At 43.9% G+C, this 21,409-nt stretch overlaps 1 protein-coding gene across 19 annotated transcripts in view; it reads left to right on the top strand.

Annotated features, from left to right (window-relative positions):
• The window catches only part of LOC113249099 (integrator complex subunit 6-like), a 53,904-nt gene that overhangs the window by 12,187 nt on the left and 20,308 nt on the right, over nucleotides 1-21,409 (top strand). For 13 of the 19 annotated variants that reach the window (XR_007188361.2, XR_007188360.2, XM_026490648.4 and 10 more), the window contains 7 exons: nucleotides 11,150-11,299; nucleotides 12,139-12,228; nucleotides 12,458-12,641; nucleotides 12,882-13,010; nucleotides 15,171-15,334; nucleotides 17,932-18,084; nucleotides 20,981-21,113. Coding sequence is in view for 16 of the 19 variants with exons in the window: in XM_026490648.4 (XP_026346433.2) it covers nucleotides 11,150-11,299; nucleotides 12,139-12,228; nucleotides 12,458-12,641; nucleotides 12,882-13,010; nucleotides 15,171-15,334; nucleotides 17,932-18,084; nucleotides 20,981-21,113 (1,003 nt within the window). In the remaining 3 variants the exon portion in view is untranslated. The remainder of the gene's footprint in view (nucleotides 1-11,149; nucleotides 11,300-12,138; nucleotides 12,229-12,457; nucleotides 12,642-12,881; nucleotides 13,011-15,170; nucleotides 15,335-17,931; nucleotides 18,085-20,980; nucleotides 21,114-21,409) is intronic. The other 6 variants (XR_007188362.2, XM_048213548.2, XM_048213547.2 and 3 more) reach the window with 1 other exon arrangement.

The following is a 21,409-nucleotide window of genomic DNA, read 5'->3' as shown; positions in this document are numbered from 1 at the left end:
ACTTGAATGCTAATGAACAAAAGACCAAAAGCATTTATGTTTGTGCAAGTAAAGAACAGTACTAGCGAGAAAAGTAAATATGATTTCTCAAGGCCTTGGGATTCACTATATAGCTACTTGGGCCAATTGACTCATGTTTATTCTCTTTGCCCTTGACTACGTTTGGAACTGTTAATACTCCTTCCTTCCAGAAACTGCCTCCTCTATATTCTTTCCCTGTCTTCCAAATCCACTCCCTTGGTCAATGCATCTGACCTCATTCGTGGTTTCCAATATTTCTTCCACATGGATGCCTCTGCATCGTCAGTTTCGTACCCAGGCATCTCTACTTGGCTGTCTGTCCTGCCATCAGCTCAAAGGAAGCATGTCACGGAGACCCTGTGGCCCTAAACCTATCCCCTCTTCCATACTCCCCGGCTTTTAGTCACCCAGGGTTGAAAGCCAGACATTATTCAGCTTTGACCCTGACCTTCCATTTCTTCTAAGACCTGTCCGTCATCCCTTTGAAATGTCTCTTACATATGTTCCTTCAGCTCAATTTCTGCTGCCTTCACTTGAGGCCCGGTCCTGACCTTTTGAGCTTTGACCACTCTAACAACTTTTGACTTGGTCTCCCTGGTGCCTCCCAAATTCCCACTCTTCCCACACTGACTGCTGACTTTCTAAAAAAGCTGGTTTCATCATACCCACTCCCTTCCCCCGCCCAGGCCTTCAAAGACTCCCCACGCCTGTGGATGGCATCCCGGGCCCTCTGGGATCTGCTCCGTTCGTGTGTATGAAACTTATTCCCCGTCATTTCCCCACAGGAGCTCCGCGCTTCAGCCAGACTGGTCTCTTCCACCCCCTGAGTTGGGTCTCCCCATTCCTGATGCCAGCCCTTAGAGCATCAATTAACCAAAGGAAAGGGGGATCGGAGCCCAGATAGCTGGAGGCTGGGGAGGGGGGAGGAGAGAAAGTGAACTGGCAGCATTCCAGGAAGGGTGTGACTTGAGGGGGAGGATGTGACGGAAGGTGCTTTATTATAATGATGAGAAGTTGCAAAAGGAAGAGGGAGGAGGGCGGAGTATGACCTTTGGAGGTTGATTAGCCTGAACTAGACCAAGATGTTGTGATTTAAATCGGCCTGAGATGCCCGGAGGCACGGCTGTGTCCTCAGAAGCCCCTGCTCTCTGCATTTGTCTGTGCCCAAGAGAGCCTGCATCGGTAGACAGTAGACAACAGGATTCTGGGGGGAGAATAGCTAGGCTTTAATACGAACGCGGCATTGGAAAGGGGGGGGTCCCTCCTGGTTTATTTCTTGTAGGAGAAAGCTGAAGACAGGGCAATGCTCTCCATTTTTCTTAAAAGCTCACACGTCTGTGCTGACATTGTGATCTCCACCTCATACCGGCATTTCCGAGCTGTTGTGTTAGAAGTCTGGTTAAGTCTAGGTGCTTTTATAAAAACCCGTTTCTAGAAAGTGGTCATGGTACATCCTGTCTGGTAGGTCACCCCACCCACTGTCACACAGCCGCAGTCTGCTGCTGATTAGATAGATACATGACCCTGGGCAAGTCACTTGCCTTTTATAGGGTCAGTTTTCTTATCATCTGTAAAATGAAGGGATTAGACTAGATTATTTCCACTTTTCTTTCCGGGAAGAAGTACAGACAGACTGTATAACCGAAAGGCGTGCAAAGTAATAACTGAGCCACGGATGGAATTCAGGGTGATTTCAAAATTGCTTTAAATTTTAGAAAAATGGATCCTGTCCATGCCTAATGTGCTTTCTCGCACACTTAACGTTACGTCCATGAATGTCACTCCATTTTATGGGTAAATGTCACTCCATTTTATGGGTAAATGTCACTCCATCTTATTGATGTCATTTCTGTTTGCTGCTAACAGCTCAGTGATTCTTGGCAATGGTTACCTCTGAAGAGTGTGGAACTGGGAGCTTGGGGGAGATATTGACTGACTTCGTATTTCTTCTTTTTTCTCTTTTTTAGATTTTTATTTATTTGAGAGGGAGAGAAAGAGCGAGCATGTGCATGCACGCGTGAGCTGGGGGGCAAGGGGTAGTGGCAGAGGAAGAGGGAGCAACAGACTTCCCGCTGAGTGGGGAGCCCGAGGTGGGGCTCAATCCCAGGACCCCGGGATCATGACCTGACTGACTGAGCCACCGAGGCTCCCCTTGACCATGTATTTCGGTTGGGATTTTCAACAATGAATGTATGTTACTTGTATAATGTAAAAAAAAATTGCATATACAATTTTTTGAGAAAATAATTTTTAAAAAGTCTAGGGGTGCCTGGGTGACTCTTGGTTTTGTCTCAGGTCTTGATCTCAGGGTGGGGGCTCTACGCTCAGCAGGGAGTCTGCTTCTCCCTCCGCCTCTGCTGCCCCCCTCCCCCATGCGCTCCCCCCCTCAAATAAATAAATAATCTTTAAAAAAATTAGTCTGGAGGAAAGAGATGCTATGTAATCTTTGGAAAGTCGTGAGTGGCCATTCTTCAGTCTCCTCTGTTCAGTTCTTTCTGCAGTGTTTGGGTGGCTTCCATCCTTGTGTCTTTCCAAGGCCACCTTTGTTATTTTTATTTTGTGCATGTGTTCATAAAAATGTCTCCTGTGGGAATCCAAAGTCTCAACAGTTGAACATGTGATCTGCACAGTGGCTTTTTTTTTTCCTGATAATAGGTCAATAGCTACAGTTGAAACCGTCTGAGAGTGAGAGGGGTAGTAACATTTAACACCATATCTGACCAACTTTGGCAAATTTTTTTGCTACTCTAAGGTATTTTTCCTTTAGTAACAATGCAGTTGAGTTTCAGGGACAATTTTCCAAAAGTTCCGTTTCTATGTGTTAGCATACTCTGGTGAGGATCAAGTTTTGATCTTACCGTGCTTTGAAGTGGGAGGTGTGCTGCTTCATGATTTCATCCTGATTCATGATTTCATCCTGATTCCCTGGGGTAAGAATTGAAAACTCATAAGTGAATTTTACAGGTATTGTAGACTAGTCTTTAGGATAACAATCCTATCCACTAAAAAATCCTATCCACTAAAAAAAAAACAAAAAACAAAAACCAAAAACCAAAAAAAAGCACATCTCATACTAGGTATTCTTAGGAGACCAGTGACACAAAATCGTGAACTTTGTATCAGTAGACTCAAACTGTGAATCATTTCTTTGCCTATTACTTAAAAATAGATACTCATGGTGGCACATGGGTGGCTCAGTCCTAAGTGTCTGACTTTGGCTCAGGTCATGATCTCGGGGTCCTGGGATCCAGCCCTGTGCTGGGCTCTGTGCTCAACACGGAGTCTGCTTGAGGATCTCTCTCCCTCTCCCTCTGCCCCTTCCCCTGCTCATGCTCTCTCAGTCTCTCTCTCAAATAAATAAATAAAATCTTGAAAAATAATAGACTCTCACAAGGGCCTTTAGCCATCTGCTGGGAAAACGGTCCTGCAAGCCACAGACTGTCAAATATATTTCTGCAATGCACTAGGGGGACAATTTCTTAAGAACTTTTTTAACAAGTAGAGGACTCAACTAAGCCAGAATTCTTGTATGTGGTCTTGACTGGTAGTATTTCCTGAAGCATGTGGATGGAAATTAATTGGTGGACAGAAACACAGAATGGTAGCATTCAGAGTTCTCAGGGAGAGAACTGATTTAATCAAATAAATGCACTTTGAGCATTTTAGCAAGTGCAGGACACTAAGTACCCGTGGGGAAGTGACTTCGACAACAAGGAATCCAAGAGAACTGGATATTCTTTTTTTTTTTTTTAAAGATTTTATTTATTTATTTGACAGAGATAGAGACAGCCAGCGAGAGAGGGAACACAAGCAGGGGGAGTGGGAGAGGAAGAAGCAGGTGCATATCGGAGGAGCCTGATGTGGGGCTCGATCCCAGAACGCCGGGATCACGCCCTGAGCCGAAGGCAGACACTTAACCGCTGTGCCACCCAGGCGCCCCGAGAACTGGATATTCTTAAAACCAGTAATTTTATAAGAAAAACCTATATTAGTAACACAGAATGATTGACCACCTCTTTTGAACCTGGAAGTGTATTAGTACCTTGAGTCACCAAAAAGTGAAATCAGCCCAAATCGCTTGAGTTTTGAGGGGGGGGGAATGTGTCAGCATCAGAAAATATAATAACAGAAGAGAGTTTTAAAGGAGATCCAAGAGGCAAGACAATTCCATTCTTTTAATGACTCGGTGTCTTCCTAATGTGTAGTTCACCATTTTAACAAGCTCCTTTCTAAGTGTGCGGCCTGCAAATACAATTTAAAAAGAAGTTTGAATGTCTTAAGGTGATTCGGCTATCACAGTGGTCTGTTTATGTAGGAGAGCAAGAAAACCTTGTCTTATATCTCTCAGAATTAGAGTCTGTTTTCATTGTGCGAAGAAAAGTCCAGAAGCTTTAAAGTTTTAACTCGCACAGATATTCCATATAAGGCTAAGGGCAAAGACCAAGGGAAAAGTCATCTGTCTCCTCTGGAGACAGAGTTGATTGGAAAAGCAGGTCTTCCTACTCCTCACGTCGTTTTGTCTCGCTGGTCAGTTTACCAATACAAGAACGGGATGCGATGACAAAGCTGATAGAACTTCGGAGGGGAGAAGAAAGGAAGTAGGTCGAAAAATGCAGTGGAAATTGATTTAGTCCGATTGTCTGAGTTGTTGCAGAACCAGTTTGCCCCCAAGCAGATGGAAAAAGGAAAATAGTTTATCTTTCAACAAGAGAAATGGTGGCCCTGCTAAATTTAAACTCTTCGGCTTTAACTTGCAACATCTGGGAAAATACTCAAATCCTTTCATCATCTGGTTTGTAACCACCTCGAAGAAGAGCCCGAGGTCCAGGATAGCCCTCTTATATGGGATTATGAAGGGCAAATATTACCAGGCTGATTTCATTTCCTTTTGTAAAAGACAAAAACAAAAAAAGTCTTATCAAGGAGAGGGAAGCAATGTGTATTGCCTCTCCCCGGATCCCAGGGAGGCCTTTTATTCGTCACGGAGGGCTTACTAACAAGCTTGGAAGACTTGGGCTGAGCGGAACTGTAGCTTTTCAGGGGAGTGTCCAAATGGGCTTTTGGGTGTGTGTGCCTAGAATGGGTCGGTGCAGTGGCTCAGCCTGAAGGGACACAGCCAGCGGGACACAACCAGAAGGACACACTCTTCCAGTGAGAGAGCCTGGCTTGTGACAAGCTATATTCCTGCTCTTTGAAAAGATTCCCTGCGATTCCCTTTCAATAGCTCTCACCCTAGAGAATTGGAATTTATTCATTTATTTCTTGATTTCGAAGTATTCCCTTTACATAGTTTTTAAGGGAGCGGTTCTCTTGTGGACGGTTAGCTGTAGCTTCCCTGAGTATGTTTTCCAGTTCCCTTAAGAGGCGGAGATTCACAGCCTGTTCATTAAGTTTACACGTGAGACTAAGCCTAACAAGGTCATTTATATTTTGGAAAAGAATTACAAGTGCCCTTTAGAGATGGAGCAGGGCTTTTCCCAAAGGGCTCTAGCACCACTCCCACATCTCCTTCAAGGACATTTGATCTGCTTTTATCTCTGTGACTTGTTTACGCTTCCTGGCATGATTTCGATGGAGGAAAGGGTTCTGTTTAAAAAAAAATAAAAATAAATAAACATCAGTGAATCAGAGAAGTGATCTAGCCAAAATGGGTTGAAGTTCGGGAAGGACAAGTGTCAGGATGGTGAGGTTTGGAGGACCCACTACACAACGCCCCCTCCTTTTCCTCCTCCGTTGAAACCAATGACGAAATAAGACACGGGAGCCAGCCAGAGTTCTGAATAATGGCTGTCTTCCTGAGGAAGGCTAGACTGGAGGACATAGCCTAGGTGCGTGTTCCCGAAAAGTTCCCAGATGGTTCCCATGTTGCTAGACCTCCCGTATAGTCTGTTGTAGGGCCAGAGCCTACCTCTTAAGCAACATATGTCAGAACATACCAGAAAATTAGAAAAAGTTTCAGCAACAGGCCTACAGGGAGCATGCCAGCTTCCTGTTGCCAAAGCCAGCAGTGAGGTAAGAAGATGGAAGTATTTCTCTCAGGCTTTGCCCTTCTAGGGAAAGGAGGGCAGTTTCTCTCCTTTCCGTGGTGATCCGAGGGGGGCAATAAATAGCAAGTGGCTAGTCGGTAGAGTTGGGACAGAGCCCAAGACACTAATAGTCTGAAAGGCCCATGCTTTTTCTCTTGGTATTCAAAGACGTTTTCAGTTGACTATACAAATTTCAACCAGGACTGAATTAGCATATTTATTAAGATGTGAGGTGTTTTCCTTCTGTAAGTCAGATTTATATAGCAGTATGGAAGTAGGAGATATGAAAAGTCGAAGGGACCTCAGAGTTGGGTTTTCAGCCTTTTCGTTGCTTAGATGAGGCAACAGCCCCAGTAAGGGGCAACCGACTTCCTCTGGACTAGTTGCTTCGCTAGTTGGTCACGGCCAGGATAGCCCAGGTTTCTTCCAAGTCCTAGCTCACTGCTCCCCACACCCTACTGGTCTGCATTTAGACATCAGGGAAAGTCAGCTTCGGTGAAATGAGATTTGGAAGTTCCGTTAAATGTATGACCTCAAGCTACTCTAACAAGGCTTGTCTTTGAGGTGAGTATGTGGAATGGGTAGAGTATCCTCTAGTAGAGTGGTTGTTTTTTTTTTTTTAAGATTTTATTTTATTTATTCGACAGAGATAGAGACAGCCAGCGAGAGAGGGAACACAAGCAGGGGGAGTGGGAGAGGAAGAAGCAGGCTCCCAGCGGAGCAGGGAGCCCGATGCGGGGCTCGATCCCAGGACCCTGGGATCACCCCCTGAGCCGAAGGCAGACGCTTGACGACTGAGCCACCCAGGCGCCCCTCTAGTAGAGTGGTTTAAATTGCCGGGCTCTAAACTTAGGCTCCCTGGGTTCAAATCCTGGCTGTGTCATTTACTGGTTGTTCGCCCTGGATGAGTTGCTTATCCTCTCTGCGCCTCAGCGTGCTCATCTATAAAGTGGAAATAAGAGAGCAGCACCTGCTTGATGGGGCGGTGGCGGCGCCCAGACGAGGAGGATACTGTGCTTAGTAAGTGAGGCCCTGACACATCGGCCCAGACACGCGTTTCCTATGATTAGTATTCAGCACCGTCATCATTGCCATCACCATCATCATTTGACTTCTGCGAGACTTTTAAAACTTGAGCTGTGAAGACAGTAAACTCTTAATTTAGGATTTTACTCATCCCAGGCTACTCCTTAGTCCCAAACCTCTGTTTCTTCGGTGTCCCGGGCTAGAATTTCTGTCATCTTTTGCTCTCTCTCTTGGAGGCCCATGCATGGTCTCTCTGTCACAAGGTCCTATCTTGTTGGTTTGAAATGTTTCTCAGTGAACCCCTTCCTCTTCGTTCCCGTCCTAATTCGGGTCCTCATCCCCTCAGGCCTGAATTACTAATTCAAGCCTCCTGGTTTCTTTTCCCTGACCATAGCTTCTCCTTCCCCAGTCTGTCCTCTGTGTCACTGCCAGACTGACCTGCCTAAGACACTGCTTTATCCTGTCTCCCCCTGCCTCAGAGTCTGTAATGCATCTGTTGTCTTCCGAAACCAGGCCAGCCTCTCTTGCCTGACCTCCAGGTCTTTCTAGAACATCTCTAGCCAACAGACATATAATTCCAGCCATGTACAAAACCTAACATTTTCTAGTAGCCACGTTAAGAAGTAAAAAGAAACAGGTGAAACTTCTAGTAATGCATTTTATTTAATGGCGAATATTCAAAAATGATCACTTCAATATATCATCAATATAAAAATAAACACCGAGCTGTTGTCATTCTTTTTTTTTTTCCTTCTAAGTCCTCCAAATGCCACCTGTGTTTTTACACTCAAGTCAGACTAGCTCAGAGCTACCAAAGTAAGTGCAACCTCAGAGTGTGACTCGCTGCCCCTGTCACCCCTCCCCAAACAAGACCTACTTAAGTCTTCCTGCTTCCTGGTTTAGGAAAACAAAATAGGGATGGTAATACCATGCCTGTTTTATAGGGTTGTCCTACACGAATGTGAAATGGGAAAGTGCTTTGTAAGCTGTAAAGTTCCATAAGAATGAATGGAACTTGTCCTGAGTCAAGATTTTATGGACATGAGAGTAGGATACCTTTGGAGTAAGTTGAAAGAAAAGACGATATTAAGAAGGTAAATGGCTCGGGGGCGGGGGGGGCGGTGCCTGGCTGGTTCAGTCCGTGGAGCATGCAACTCTTCATCTCGGGGTTGTGAGTTCGAGCCCCATGTTGGATGTAGAGATGACTTAGAAATAAAATCTTAAAAAAAAAGGTAAATGGGCTGTCCTGAATTCATTTATAAAAAAAGTCAACTCCAAGCAATGAAGAATAGAATGAGAATGAAGAATATAAACATCTACTTTCTGCCACTAGCTCTTTATAATGATCTTTGGGGAAGAAATTTGTCACATGAATTGGGTTTTCTAAATATTGAGATTAATCCATAGACTTGTCCTCCCCCCCCCAGGACTGTGAGGAATTCATTTAGAGACATTTGGTTTTTCTCTTGAAGGAGCTAGACTGCTCCCAAGACGTTTACTGCTTTGGGTAGTACGTGTGGCCCCCACACTTTGTGATACCGAGGGGGGAGTAGCATCCAAATTTCTCGTACTGTTCCATTCACTGCAAAGAATTGAAATTGACCTAAAAACAGAATGCCAGTGATTGAGGCACAGAAACGATTTGTAAAATGCTTTCAATCCATATTATAAAGGGAAATTCAAAGGGCGATTATTCCGACAGATTGATTAGTAAGAGCATGAGCAATCAGGGCACATTGTTTTAAATATGGATGAGTTACAGGGCGTTTGCTTACGTGGTACCCATGTCTTATCCCAGCCCTTTCCCAAATCAAGTAGTCCGCTGATTTTTCTTTGGTCATGCCTTAAACTGCTTTGTAGCTCCCAGGAGTTCAATGCTCACTGTAGATCTAATGCCGAGTTTATGGTGTGGAAGTAAGATTGCTCAGTGAAGTAACTCCAAAAAAGAAGTCAACTTTATTTGGGGGTGAACAACGGGCCATTCTCAGGTTTGCCCAGGCCACAAAGCTCAACCTAATGGAGGACCTTCCTCTGTCCCCCAGCCCTTCTAATTAGCTCCGAAGACCTTATGATTGGCCTCTGAAGTACTTCATTCATCGGCAGCCTCCTTTCCCTCCCCACTGCTCTTGCTCGGGGTTTCATCACTCTTCCCATAAGCTATTGCAACAGTTTCCCAACCAGTTTCCCTGCCTGGAGCTTCAGCCTCCCCTCCACCCCCCAATTTATTCTCCAGCTCCCCAGCAGAACGATCTTGCTAAAATCCGGATCTGATCGTGCCACTGCCCTAATTAAAAACCTCAAGTCATTCCCAGAGCCAACAGATAAAATCCAAACTACCGAGCACAGTGTACAAAGCACCATACAGTGAGAGCCCCACTTATCAGCCTCGCCTCCCGCCACTGCCCAGAACAACGATAATCAAAGTATTTGTGGTTCCCCACGAAGCCCTAGCCTTTTATGGACTCTCGTTCTCTTCCTGGGTGGGCCCCTCCACTCCCAGCATCAGGGCAGGGTGTCCCACGCTCTCCCACAGATTCCCTGTGCTTGGTGAGAAGCCCTCCCTGACTTTCTGGCCGCTCGTCTCTTTCACCACAAAGAAGAAAGCTTATTTTTGAATTCAGTGTGATTTGTAACCTGCTGATATTTCTAGGTATTTGGTGAGGACAATTTACACCACAGGCCTTCCCTTTAAGTAAAGTTGAGTTTGTCTAATCCAGTAAGATTTTCGTGGGGCCACAAAGAATTACTCTCGTGCTCTGCTTTCCGGCACTGGAAGTCATGTCTACAGTGTGGCCAGAGGAACACGTGGAAAGGTTTTACCTTTAGATCCTTTGATCTATAGGATATGGTAGGAGTCTTTTAAAAAAACAACCAAGCACATCTTTAATTTCAGAGAGTCTCAGACTGTTGGACTAGACTGGATCTTAACCAGGACCACCCTCACCTTGCATGGTTATGCAGGTTCTAGACTGTTCAGCTGAAGGGGGCGCCATTCTCATGGATTCCAACGGGAGTGACTCCTCCCTCAGGTTGCATTTTGCACCGCCTGCTTGCCTAACCCTCTTCATTTGTGGAGAACACAATTTAGGTCCTCAGGGCCAACAGGTTTGCTCCAGGTCACGCAGACCCTGCCCCCTTTCTGTCTCCCACTCATCCTGACCCAAACTGCTTCTGGAGGCTGTGAAACTAGCAAAGATTGCGTTTGCTGTACTTGCGTGGATAATGGACAGTATGCTTTCAGTGAGACGTGACATTTAAATGCTTTACTTTATCTCTTCTTATTTGCTTTTGCTTCCGCCTCCAGCTGTACTGGCCTGCTTGGCATGACCTCAGCATTCAGCCTCTCACACTGCTGCCCTCGGGGCTACGGAGACTCAGGTGGCCATTCATCCCACCGAGTTGCCACTCTGTGCTGTTTGCTCTCTCGCTTGCTGGCCGTCTCTGTGACCCGCTCTTTGGTCCTTGGCTGTTGTCCATTGCTGCTGGGGGTGCCTAGGGGACGCTGCTTCTTTGCCAAAACTTTTTAAATTGCTTTCTCCCCCTTTTTCTAGATTTGGGGCTTTCTGAATGTTTGAAGATGCCAGAAGGGTTGTCTTCAAATAGTTGTGGCTCTATTCCTAGAATTCCCCGTTGACTCTTATTTAAAGTGAAAATATTGTTTGGGAGGATGAATCCTGGTTAGAGAAGTTCAAGTCGATCAGACATTCTCGAGCGAGTTGTCTCTATCAAGGACAGTGCATTTACAAATAGTCCTTCCTCTCCTCCTTACTTGATGCTGAGGTGTTTGGGTAGGTTCGATTGGACCCGAACAGAAGATTGGACTTCTTGAGGCGGAGCCTTCCAGCTGGAATGGATGAATGCACTGTTCGCATCTTTGCCGTTGGTCATTAATGCTGACAGATCTTTCTGACACTGATGGCTTCAGTTCCACTTGGTCAGTCAAGACATAGACTAGAATTAGATCGAGGAACTATTCGTTTGTTAGAGGTTTGATACTTGCTGTTTAGCGGTTGCTTGCACTTTATATATTGTTCATTGTATAATCGGGAATTTCTTTGTAAATGTTTGGTTTTCAGGCTGGTTGGAAGGAAAATCACGCAACATTCATGAGTGAACTAAAAAATCTTCAGGCTTCTGGACTGACTACTCTTGGTCAGGCTCTAAGATCCTCATTTGATTTGTTAAATCTCAATAGATTAATATCTGGAATAGACAATTATGGACAGGTAAAAAAAACTTTGAGTGAGTACAGCTAATTTATTTTGGTGACTTGGGGTAAGAGTTTAAAATTGGGCGTGGTTACCAAGTTTTCTGCTACTTTTCCCAACTGCCAAAAGGAAGTCCGTAACTTTTAAATACCTGCTTTAAAAAAGATCCCTCTTTTGGGGTGGGTGGGGGGTCCTTGTATGTGGCTTGATCATAAAATATGTAGTGAAAATTGCCTCCCCATCAGATCATCAGATATCTGAGAATGGGATAAATAAATTGCTGAGAAGTATTGGAACGAGGCCATTAAAGAGAAATTTTCAGTGTCCTGAACTCCCTCGTGTCTCCCAATTCAATTGAAAAGCTCTAGAATAAAACAAAGGCAAGACAGCATCTGGTGCTCCTGTTGTCTTTACTCTAGAAAACTCAGCGCACAATAACCAGCGTCCCTGTCTGAGCTCCAGAGCATAAGTCACTACTGTCCCCCAGTCCGTGCCAGGACTCAGGTGAATTGAATTCACGGGTGTGGAAGCTGCTGCCATTATAATCTCTTTAATCTCTTTCTTTCACGATTACTTGGAAAGCAGAGGGAGAGGAGTATTTGGAAGTTATAGTTCGGGGAGCTCCTGAGTGATACGAGTTCCTCAGTGTATTCTGAATCTTAACCTCAGCAGGGATCCTTATTTTGATTCCCACCCGTTTCAGTCCCTAATCTTTTCCTTCTGATTTATCCAGGCAAATTTTATCACACACCTGAGAGATCCCTGGCAAGGCAAATGTAAAAAAAAAAAAAAAAAATTTTTTTTAAATACAATTTTATTACTTTACATGGCTCTAATACTTTTTAAATGTATTTTAGGGGAGAAATCCATTTTTTTTAGAACCATCTATTTTAATTACCATCACAGATGGAAACAAGTTAACAAGTACTGCTGGTGTTCAGGAAGAGGTGAGATTTCTTTTCTTTTTTTTTAAAGTTTCGTTTAAATGGCAGAGAACATGCCGCTATTTCTGGGGGAGGCACACGTTGCCAGTTAAGAACACGTTTGATCAAACCTTCCCTCTCCACTAGCCCTGAAAGATTAGCAAGTCCATGAAGGAAAAGTGACCCTTTTAACTCTTTCTTCGCTGTTGCCCGGGTTGTTATGATGAAAACTTCTCAACTTTTGCCTTACCAGCTTCATCTCCCTTTGAATTCTCCTCTGCCCGGAAGTGAACTAACCAAAGAACCTTTTCGTTGGGATCAAAGGTTATTTGCCCTGGTGTTGCGTTTGCCTGGATTGGCTCCCACGGAACCAGAGCAACTAGGGAGTGTACCGACTGATGAGTCCGCCATCACACAGATGTGTGAAGTCACAGGAGGTATTGGCAATATTTCATTATTTCTAAAGGAAGAATCCAGAGCGGCAGGGTATGGTTTCTCTCAAGCGCCATATTCTGTCTGGTCTTGCTTTTTCCTTCAGAATCGTCTAGCTCTGCCGCTTATGCTGCCAACGTGGTTATAATCAGTTCAAGATATATTTTAGGATTTCCGATGCTTATATTGTTAAGTCGTATTTTATTTGATCCAACTTACGCTGTGTGTTCTTCCTTCTGGTATAGGTCGCTCCTACTGTGTTAGAACGCAAAGGATGTTGAATCAGTGTTTAGAATCTCTAGTCCAGAAAATTCAGAGCGGTGTAGTTATTAACTTTGAAAAAACGGGACCAGACCCACTTCCTGTTGGAGAAGGTACAGTAGATGACCGTTTTTTGTTTTTTTGTTTTTTTGTTAACCCTGGAGAATGATCTGAGATGGGGAAGGCGTTAAACTAATCATAGACGCAGTCTTTACTATCTGTACACATTCATGGGGTTGCAAACATCCATCCAGACAAATGCCTTTCATTCACTGCCGGTGTGGTCAGATTCTAACAACTTTAATTCAGTGTCAGATCTTATGGAGATTCTTCCTTTTCCCCCACGCTTTTCATATCCCCTGGTCTCAGTCTGGGGATACGCTCTTTTATGCGCTTCTTGATTCACGAAAAGCTGGAGAATTACTTTGGAGTGCCACTTAACCAGTAACCTGGTTTTGTGCCAAGTGATCTTTCTGAAATCTGTGTTTGTCACCGCATGTCAGCAAGAGATGGTGAATGTGTGTCCAGAAACTACTAGCATCCTATAAGATCCTACACCGGGATTTTCCCGGCCACTTTTTAACAGCCGAAACTTTCCTCTTCAAGTGACATTTTACAGAAAGTTCAACCTCTCAAAATAGATGATCGCAGAAGTACTTTTGTATAGGGGAAGGGTCTTTTCCCTCAGGTCATCCCTGTGCCGCAAGGCTTCCCGGGAGCACTCTGTAAGGCTGCTGCTTCTCCTCGTTCCTGTGCGCTCACACACATCATTACCCGTGCTGCTTGTCTGACCTGATCCATACGTTGTCATTGCGTGGCCACAATCAGTGGCGGCTGCTCAGAAAGACACACGTTTCGGTCTGAAGCCGTGGATCCTGTGGTTCCTGACCTTTTTGATGCTCAGTTCCCAGAACCCTGTAAGAGACAGCTCTCCCTAGAATAGTGGACATAGGCCACACAAATACAATTTTGTATTTACTTCTAGGGTTTCTCGGACTCCACTTTAAGAACATCTACTACAGAAGACTGAGGCCTCACAGCCTCTTTGAAATTCATTAAATTAACTGAGGACGGACATACTCTATTGCTAACAATTGACTGCTCCATCCGTACTTTTGTGCTTGTTACCTTACTGTGAACTGGGAACTGTCCTATGGAAAGCCTGTTGGATTTGGTGTCCTGTAAATAGCTCCGATTTTCTTTCTAGCTCCATTTCCCCTTTGTCCAGGGTTCTTAGCCTTTGAGATTCTGACAAAAGCTAAGAACTATCTCCTCAGAAAGATGAACATCCCCAGAGTTGTGAGCTCAGCTTCAAGGGGGTCTCTTGCTCCCCTGAAGCCATTACATATATTCCCTAGAGATCCATGGACCCTAGTAAATCTCCTGGTGTAAAGTAATTACTTGTTTAAAGTAATGTTTAAGTAAGTAAATCAAATGACCTGTAATTTTAGAAATATGACTCAAATCATTAGAACATCTCTTTTACAAATATAGACTATGGAATTATTGCATTAAAGGTTATATAACTCTGCCTTGCCCTCTTTTGGGAGGCAAATGAAATATGCTAGTTCAGTAATATTTATACATTCTGGATACACCCTTCGGCGTTATATAATGCCCAGTTTCCATGGAATTTTAATGGCGGATGGGGAAACTATAATGAATTAGTCCGTTATAAACTTGATGCATTTGCTTTATAAAGTTCCTTCCCCCAACCATATATGTAGATTGTATTGTCAACATTTCTTCTATCTTTGAGTGACTCTGGATTGTTTTTATTTTGCCTTTGTGGTCACTGGGTCTGTTTAGTAAAGAATACTTTTTTTTTTCATCTAATTGGGAAGAGAAAGAAAATCGAAATGGGATTTATGACCTATTTTGTCAGATCCCAAAAATGTAAAAACTATAGCAGGGGATGAGCAATTTCATTTGCCTAATTTGGAAAAAATAACTCTAGTGGTTTGTTGTGTGTAATTTATGTGTCCAAATTCAGAAAATTGGAAACTAATTTTGTAATAGTTTTCCATATAACTAGGTTTCTGGGGAAGAGTTAAGGATGGGGATGGGGTGTTGGATTAGAGGGCTGGATTAGATGAAAAATGCTAGAGAGAACATTCAGAAATCCTGGTAGAGTCTTTTCTTTCTTTCATTTTTCATGAATTACCGTTTTGGCTTGTTTTGTACTTTGCTTTTAGGTGAAAATTTTGTGCAAGGAGATCAGCAGCTGTAAAAAGAAACTGATGTCTTAGTGTCTGTCTTTGTTTAACTTTTAGATGGACTTCTGGATTCATCCAGGCCAAGCAATTCATTTGCTGCTCAACCATGGCATAGTTGTCATAAGCTCATTTATGTACGACCTAACTCTAAGACTGGTGTTCCTGTTGGACATTGGCCAATTCCAGAATCTTTTTGGCCAGATCAGAATTTACCTTCACTAGTAAGTGTCATAAAACAAAAAGGTAAACATCATTCTGGATTTTCAGTTTGCTGATTACAGTGACCCTTGTAAAATGGCTTTGAGGCTTTTAAGCTATACCTTTTATCTCTTGCTGGAAGTCTAAGCTTGTACCTAAAAGCAAGAGAGGACTTCTTTGCTCTTCTGGCATTCTTTTCTTTTAGTTGCCTTTTGCCACTTGAACTGCCCACTTTGGATGTTAAAGCATTGTTATTTTGGATGGCGCCGCCATCTGTGTCTTGGTTTTTATTTCCGGGCGGCTGAGTTGATTGACATGGGAAACACCATGTCCTAAGAGTGCTAGCATTGTTTTTCGTGTACATCCTCAGGAAATGAAAACTTAGCTTGCACCTTGTATAGGTTCTAGAAACATATTCAGAACAGAAGCTCTTCTGCTTCCCCCTAGGGAGTCATTAGACACGTAGTGGAACTTTGTGGACCTGCTTTTCATCTTTTTGTAACCCATGGACTTGCGTTCCTTGGCAGTGTACCTTTCAACGATGGATAATTGAGCAATATTTTAAAAATGATCTCTAAGCGAGGACTTTTCTTTTTGTTCACTGCATTGGGGGAAGAGGGTTCGATACTGTAGTTGCTTCTGGTACCAGATGAATCGACTTTCATCTGGGGGAGATGGGTGTCTGCTAATGAGGGAAAGCATATGAAACCCATTCTCCCTTCATCTTCCTCCCCCCAGCCTCTGCACAAAGGCCAGAGTGATCCTTCTTGTGTGGGGGGAGGGGCACCAAACGATCACTGGGCCTTCAGGTCAGCACCTTCCTGGTTCAGCCAATCTACATTCTGTGTACATTTTAGAAATTTCTGACATGAATTGTATTTTCTTCTGGATTACTCTTTCTAGGCTCCTTTTTTCAGGAGACGCCATGAGAATGTAGGACTGAAGAGCCACTTCCGCCCCTGCTGTGGGTGAGGGTATATCTCCTCCGCCTTCCCTCAGGGCTCCAAGGTGACACACTGGTCAGGTCTCAGTGCCCAGTTGCTCTTAGCTCCAAACCCGAGTGAATGTTTTAGTTACGAATTTATGTCATTATTGCTGGTGACAGGGCTTCACTTGTGTCTTTATGGCTTTTATAAAATTGATTTAAATCTAAGAAGCCAGAAACATTTCTCAGGTTTAATTAAGATGAAAATGGGGGGGGGTGGCACCTGGATGGCTCAGTCGATTAAGTGACTGACTTTTGATTTCAGCTCAGGTTGTGATCTCACGGTTGTGGGATTGAGCCCTATGTTGGGCTCCACGCTCAGTGCAGAGTCTGCTTGCCCCCCCATGCTTGCATGCTCTCTCACCCCCAAATAAATAAATAAGATATTAAAAAAAAAGAAAATTGGGAAAAACTGGAATAAAAGAAATTCCAGCTAACTCACACATCACCCCTGTTACCATCCCTCCAGCTTTAAAAGCACATTTGAGGGGCGCCTGGGTAGCACAGTCGTTAAGCGTCTGCCTTCGGCTCAGGGCGTGATCCCGGCGTTCTGGGATCGAGCTCCACATCGGGCTCCTCCGCTGGGAGCCTGCTTCTTAGAACTCTCCCACTCCCCTGCTGTGTTCCCTCTCTCGGTGGCTGTCTCTCTGTCAAATAAATAAATAAAATCTTAAAAAAAATAAAAAAATAAAAGCACATTCGATGGCTGTCAAAACATCTTGTAGGTATGTAAATCACAAAGGCAAAGGAGCATGTTTTTCCCCTTTATAAGGGAAATGGAAATGTTTTGTCCTATTCACATTAGCCTGAGAGATCTCTAGGCAAGAAGAAGGGGAACCACGTCGCACCCTTGTCCCTGGGACTTGTCCTATCTCCTCATCTCTTCGGCTTGCTCTTGGCTGCTACCATTTCTCTCCTCAGTGCTGTCCATCCCCACAAACTAAACCTGTTAATGCAATGGCTGCCCCACCAATCTGCTCTGGGACCCCAGGCACATAGGCCTTTGCAGCCCAGCCCAAAGCCTCCTTGGCTCCAGCTGTCCCGAGGCAAGTGTGCGGGTGTGAGAAGGGCTGTAAAAATGCAAGTTGAAAAGAGATTTCCACTGGTCCTGGGTGTTGTGACTGGCTCTTTTTTGGTACCTGTCTTGCCCTTTCCATGGCTTTACAATTTTTCTGCTTGCTCGTTAGTGGCTCTAGCCCTGTCATTAGCTCATCAGACAGCTTCGTGGATTTCTTCTTCGCTAGCTAGCAGCGTCGGGACAAGCTCTAACCTCATGGTATGAAGGAGTAAAGGGCAGGTCATGCTTGGAGGTTGCAAAGTGGATCTGAAAATCGGGGTTCATCCTATGGATCATTAGTGACTTCCTAACCGTGTTCAAAGCACTTGTCATCTTTACTTCACTGAAATTGTAGTTACGAGTGTTCTAATTTACCTTTCCTCCTCCCAATGCCAAGTAGACAGAGTCAAAGAGTCTCTGTGCCCTCCCCAGATGGATGCTGTTGGCGATGCCCTCCTCTTCAAAGCACTGGGGTATAGCTCAGCGATGGTTTCACGAAACATGAAAGGGGTTGCGGATTTGTCAGCAATGTAAGCTCGCTTTGATAACGGACCGTATCTTCCCCTCTTGTCTTTTAGCCTCCACGAACATCTCATCCTGTTGTGAGGTTCTCCTGCGTAGATTGTGAGCCAATGGTAATAGACAAACTTCCTTTTGACAAATACGAACTTGAACCTTCACCCTTAACTCAGTACATCCTGGAACGAAAGTCTCCCCATACCTGCTGGCAGGTACTTACCCTTACCTGTTGGCCGAATGTCTGTACCCACTCTGGGATCTGGGAATTGTTTTCAGAAGTGTCAGAGGTTAATGTGGGAGTCTGTTAATAATTTTTCTAACAAATGCTATCAAATAAGCAACAGGGCCAAGCAAATAATTTCAGAGTGATGCGATTCATTAGCCTGCATACATTGCTGTTTGAGGTGGGGGCTCTGATGACACCTGTATCTTTGGGAGGCTTTGGAGGACCCGCTGAAGCCTACTCAGGGATCCCAGGTTAAGAAACCCTAACCTCAGTGGTGTAATTCTATTTAGTTACAGCTTCCGCAGCTGAAGTTTCATATGAACTTGACAGATTGGAAGTACAAGATCAATTTTTTTAAATGTTTTTCTTTAAACTACGGGTAGTTAACAGTACAGTGTAATTAATGTTCGTTTCAGGTGTACAAGATATTTTTGACACAAAAAACGCCGTAAGCCCTGAAACTACTTTTTGTGTTAGTGTCACGTAGTCACACTTCTCTTCCTGTACAAAGCACAGTGGCATGTGTAACGTGGATTTTACTGGGATGTGGCAAATGCCCGTGTTACCGGCTCTCTGAGCGTTATACTCCAGCCCGAAGGGCTTGCTGATTTATTAATAGACTCACCTTCGGATATTAGTTTGTAAAAATCCAGACCTGGCAGTCACACAGCCCTTTCATTTGGATATAATAAGGAAGTCCTACGCTGGAAGTATGTTTGTTCTATTTCTAAACGCCAGCACCATATAGCAATCAGTAATTGTTAGGTTCTATTTACGCAAGAAACGCTTTTAGACTCCCATCTGTTTCATCCTAAAATGTGAGATTATTGCTCCTCGTTGTCTTCAAGCTACTTAAATTCCCCGGAGATGCTAAAACAGGGTAGGGGAAGAGGAACACACTTGAAGCAAGAATGTACAAGTGTAAGAAACAGAACAATCTCGTAAATATAATATTGAGCGGAAAAAGCCAGACATTAAAGATCCCATATTGTATGATTCTGTTTTATCTACGCCCGAAAAGAGGCGAAGTGGGCTGACTGTGTCAGAAATCGGGTTGGTGGTTTCTCCTGGGGGTGCAGAGCAGTGTCCAGCAAAGGACACGAAGGCGTTTCTGGTCACGTGCTGTTTCTTGATTCGGGTGCCGTTGACACATGCGCTTTCACGACTGAGCTATATACTTAGGACTCATGCACTTTTCTGAATGTATGTTTATATTACAGTACAAGGCCCCGGAAATGTGCTGAGAATGTAGAGATACGGATGATAGAATGTTAACTCAAAACCACGATCGGAGGTTGACTTCATGGACTGACACAAATTTTGCAGTAAAAGCAAATACAATTACAGATCCTACCTTGCCCCTAAAAATAAGCCCTCTTTTCTGTATGGCACATTTCTTGTAAAGCTTCTCCCAAGGCACATAAGAAATCCTGCCCTCGCTTCCTGCACTACCCCTCAAATGTGCCATATGCCTATCTCCTATACCTTATGTGACTTTGGTTTAGTTCGAAGGCAAGGAATTAGTGGGAGTGAGAAGGAGTAAGATGAACCAGGAGCCAAGAAATGTGGCTAAATTGTAGTGGAGCCTGGATTCCAACCCTAGCTCTGACACCAATGACGTGGTCCTGGGCTAGACACTTACTTTCTCTAGATGAGATGGCCTCTAATGATCCCTTTGAGCCAACCGCCTCCCCTCCACCCCAGTTCTATCTGGAGGTGATAAGGAATTTGGAAAAACTCGGGGCTTATTAGAAGGAGGGGAAGGAGGGAAGAAAGAGAGAAAGGGAGAGAGAAGAACAAAAAACACTGTTTCTCCTCTCTTGGGCCTCCTAGGTCTGACCCCCAATGGCGGTGTGTAACATTTTTAATCCTTTATGATGATTTCCCCCCTTCTTCTGTTACATATACTTAGGGAATAGGGGAAAATCCACCACGTGTTATTATACTACTCTGTTTCTATTAAGGTTCAGATTATGGCATGAAATCTAGTTAGATGAGTCCTGTTTTATAACACCAGCACGACTCATTGTTTTGTGGGGTCACAAATGACACAGGAAAGATTTATTCTTAGCTACAACTAAATATAGCAAGAATTCAGTCAACTGGTAGGTGATATGGCTGGCACCAGGAATTAGCGAGGTGAATGGATTCTGTTCACCATCAGGGTTTGACTTTTGTCTTCAGTGATCCTGCTGGAGGACTCGGGAAAAGGCAAAGGTCTAGGTCCCTAAAAGTATATACCGGTGCCCTAACTTGGACCAAAGAGTAAGCAGGGAACAGAGAGAAAGCATGGTAGCCAGAGGACGTGAGCCCAGCCTATTGAGTGTACGGGACCTGACCGTATAATATCTATCGAATCAGGAATCATCAGCGAGGAATAAGACGGTAGTCACACGGAATAAAGATTACTGTTTTGATCGTTACTGAATGTTTGCTCTACCAGCATCCTTTATAAGAGAAAATGCCTTCCGGATTGAACCAAAGCATCTCCTTTCTGCCTCCAAATAATGACCACTCCAGTCACCACTTGTTCTTTTGAGAAGTCTGTTTGTTTTCATGGCTGGTATCACTTAGTGGTATTTCGGCCTCGTTTGCCATTGTGCTTACCCAAGTAAATATTTGGGCATTGTTGATGTAGCCCGTGGTCTCCAAATGGTGAGCGCAGAGCCCGGTTTCAGTTCTTAATATAATGTATAAAGAATTCTAATCAGAACATTCTTATTTAGTATGGCCTGTGTGGACATAACTAGGCTGAAAGCACTATTGCTATTTTTTACATTACAGTTAAGCTGCACCTTAGGTGTCGTTCTGGAATGTTGCTGGGAGCTTGGTTTCACATACAATCCTTATTGTCATCACTGTGTCTAACTTCATGTTCTTAGGTATTTGTGACTAGCAGTGGAAAATACAATGAACTTGGCTATCCATTTGGTTATTTAAAAGCCAGTACGACTTTAACTTGTGTAAACCTCTTTGTGATGCCGTACAACTACCCGGTTTTACTCCCTCTTTTAGGTAAGTAAAGCATGTGCCACTTCTTCATCTTTAAAACGCCACAGAAATGAAAAATAGGAGAACGCGCTAAGCATTTTAAACGTAGTTGAAGAGTAATTGATATCGGGTTATAGAAAAAGTTAACATGGGTTTGGAAGGATAGAATTTGCACACTGTTTTCTGTTCTGTTTGTTTTGTTGCTGTTGTTTTTGCTTTTTTTTTTTTGTTGGGTTTTTTTGTTTTGATTGTTTTTTTTTTGTTTTTGTTTTTGTTTTTTTTGCATCAGACCTTAGAGATACAGCCTCTGGCTAGGCTCG

The sequence above is a fragment of the Ursus arctos genome, chromosome X, assembly GCF_023065955.2.
Source record: "Ursus arctos isolate Adak ecotype North America chromosome X, UrsArc2.0, whole genome shotgun sequence".
NCBI classification, from domain to species: domain Eukaryota; kingdom Metazoa; phylum Chordata; class Mammalia; order Carnivora; family Ursidae; genus Ursus; species Ursus arctos.
This window is presented reverse-complemented; position numbering and strand designations above follow the sequence as displayed.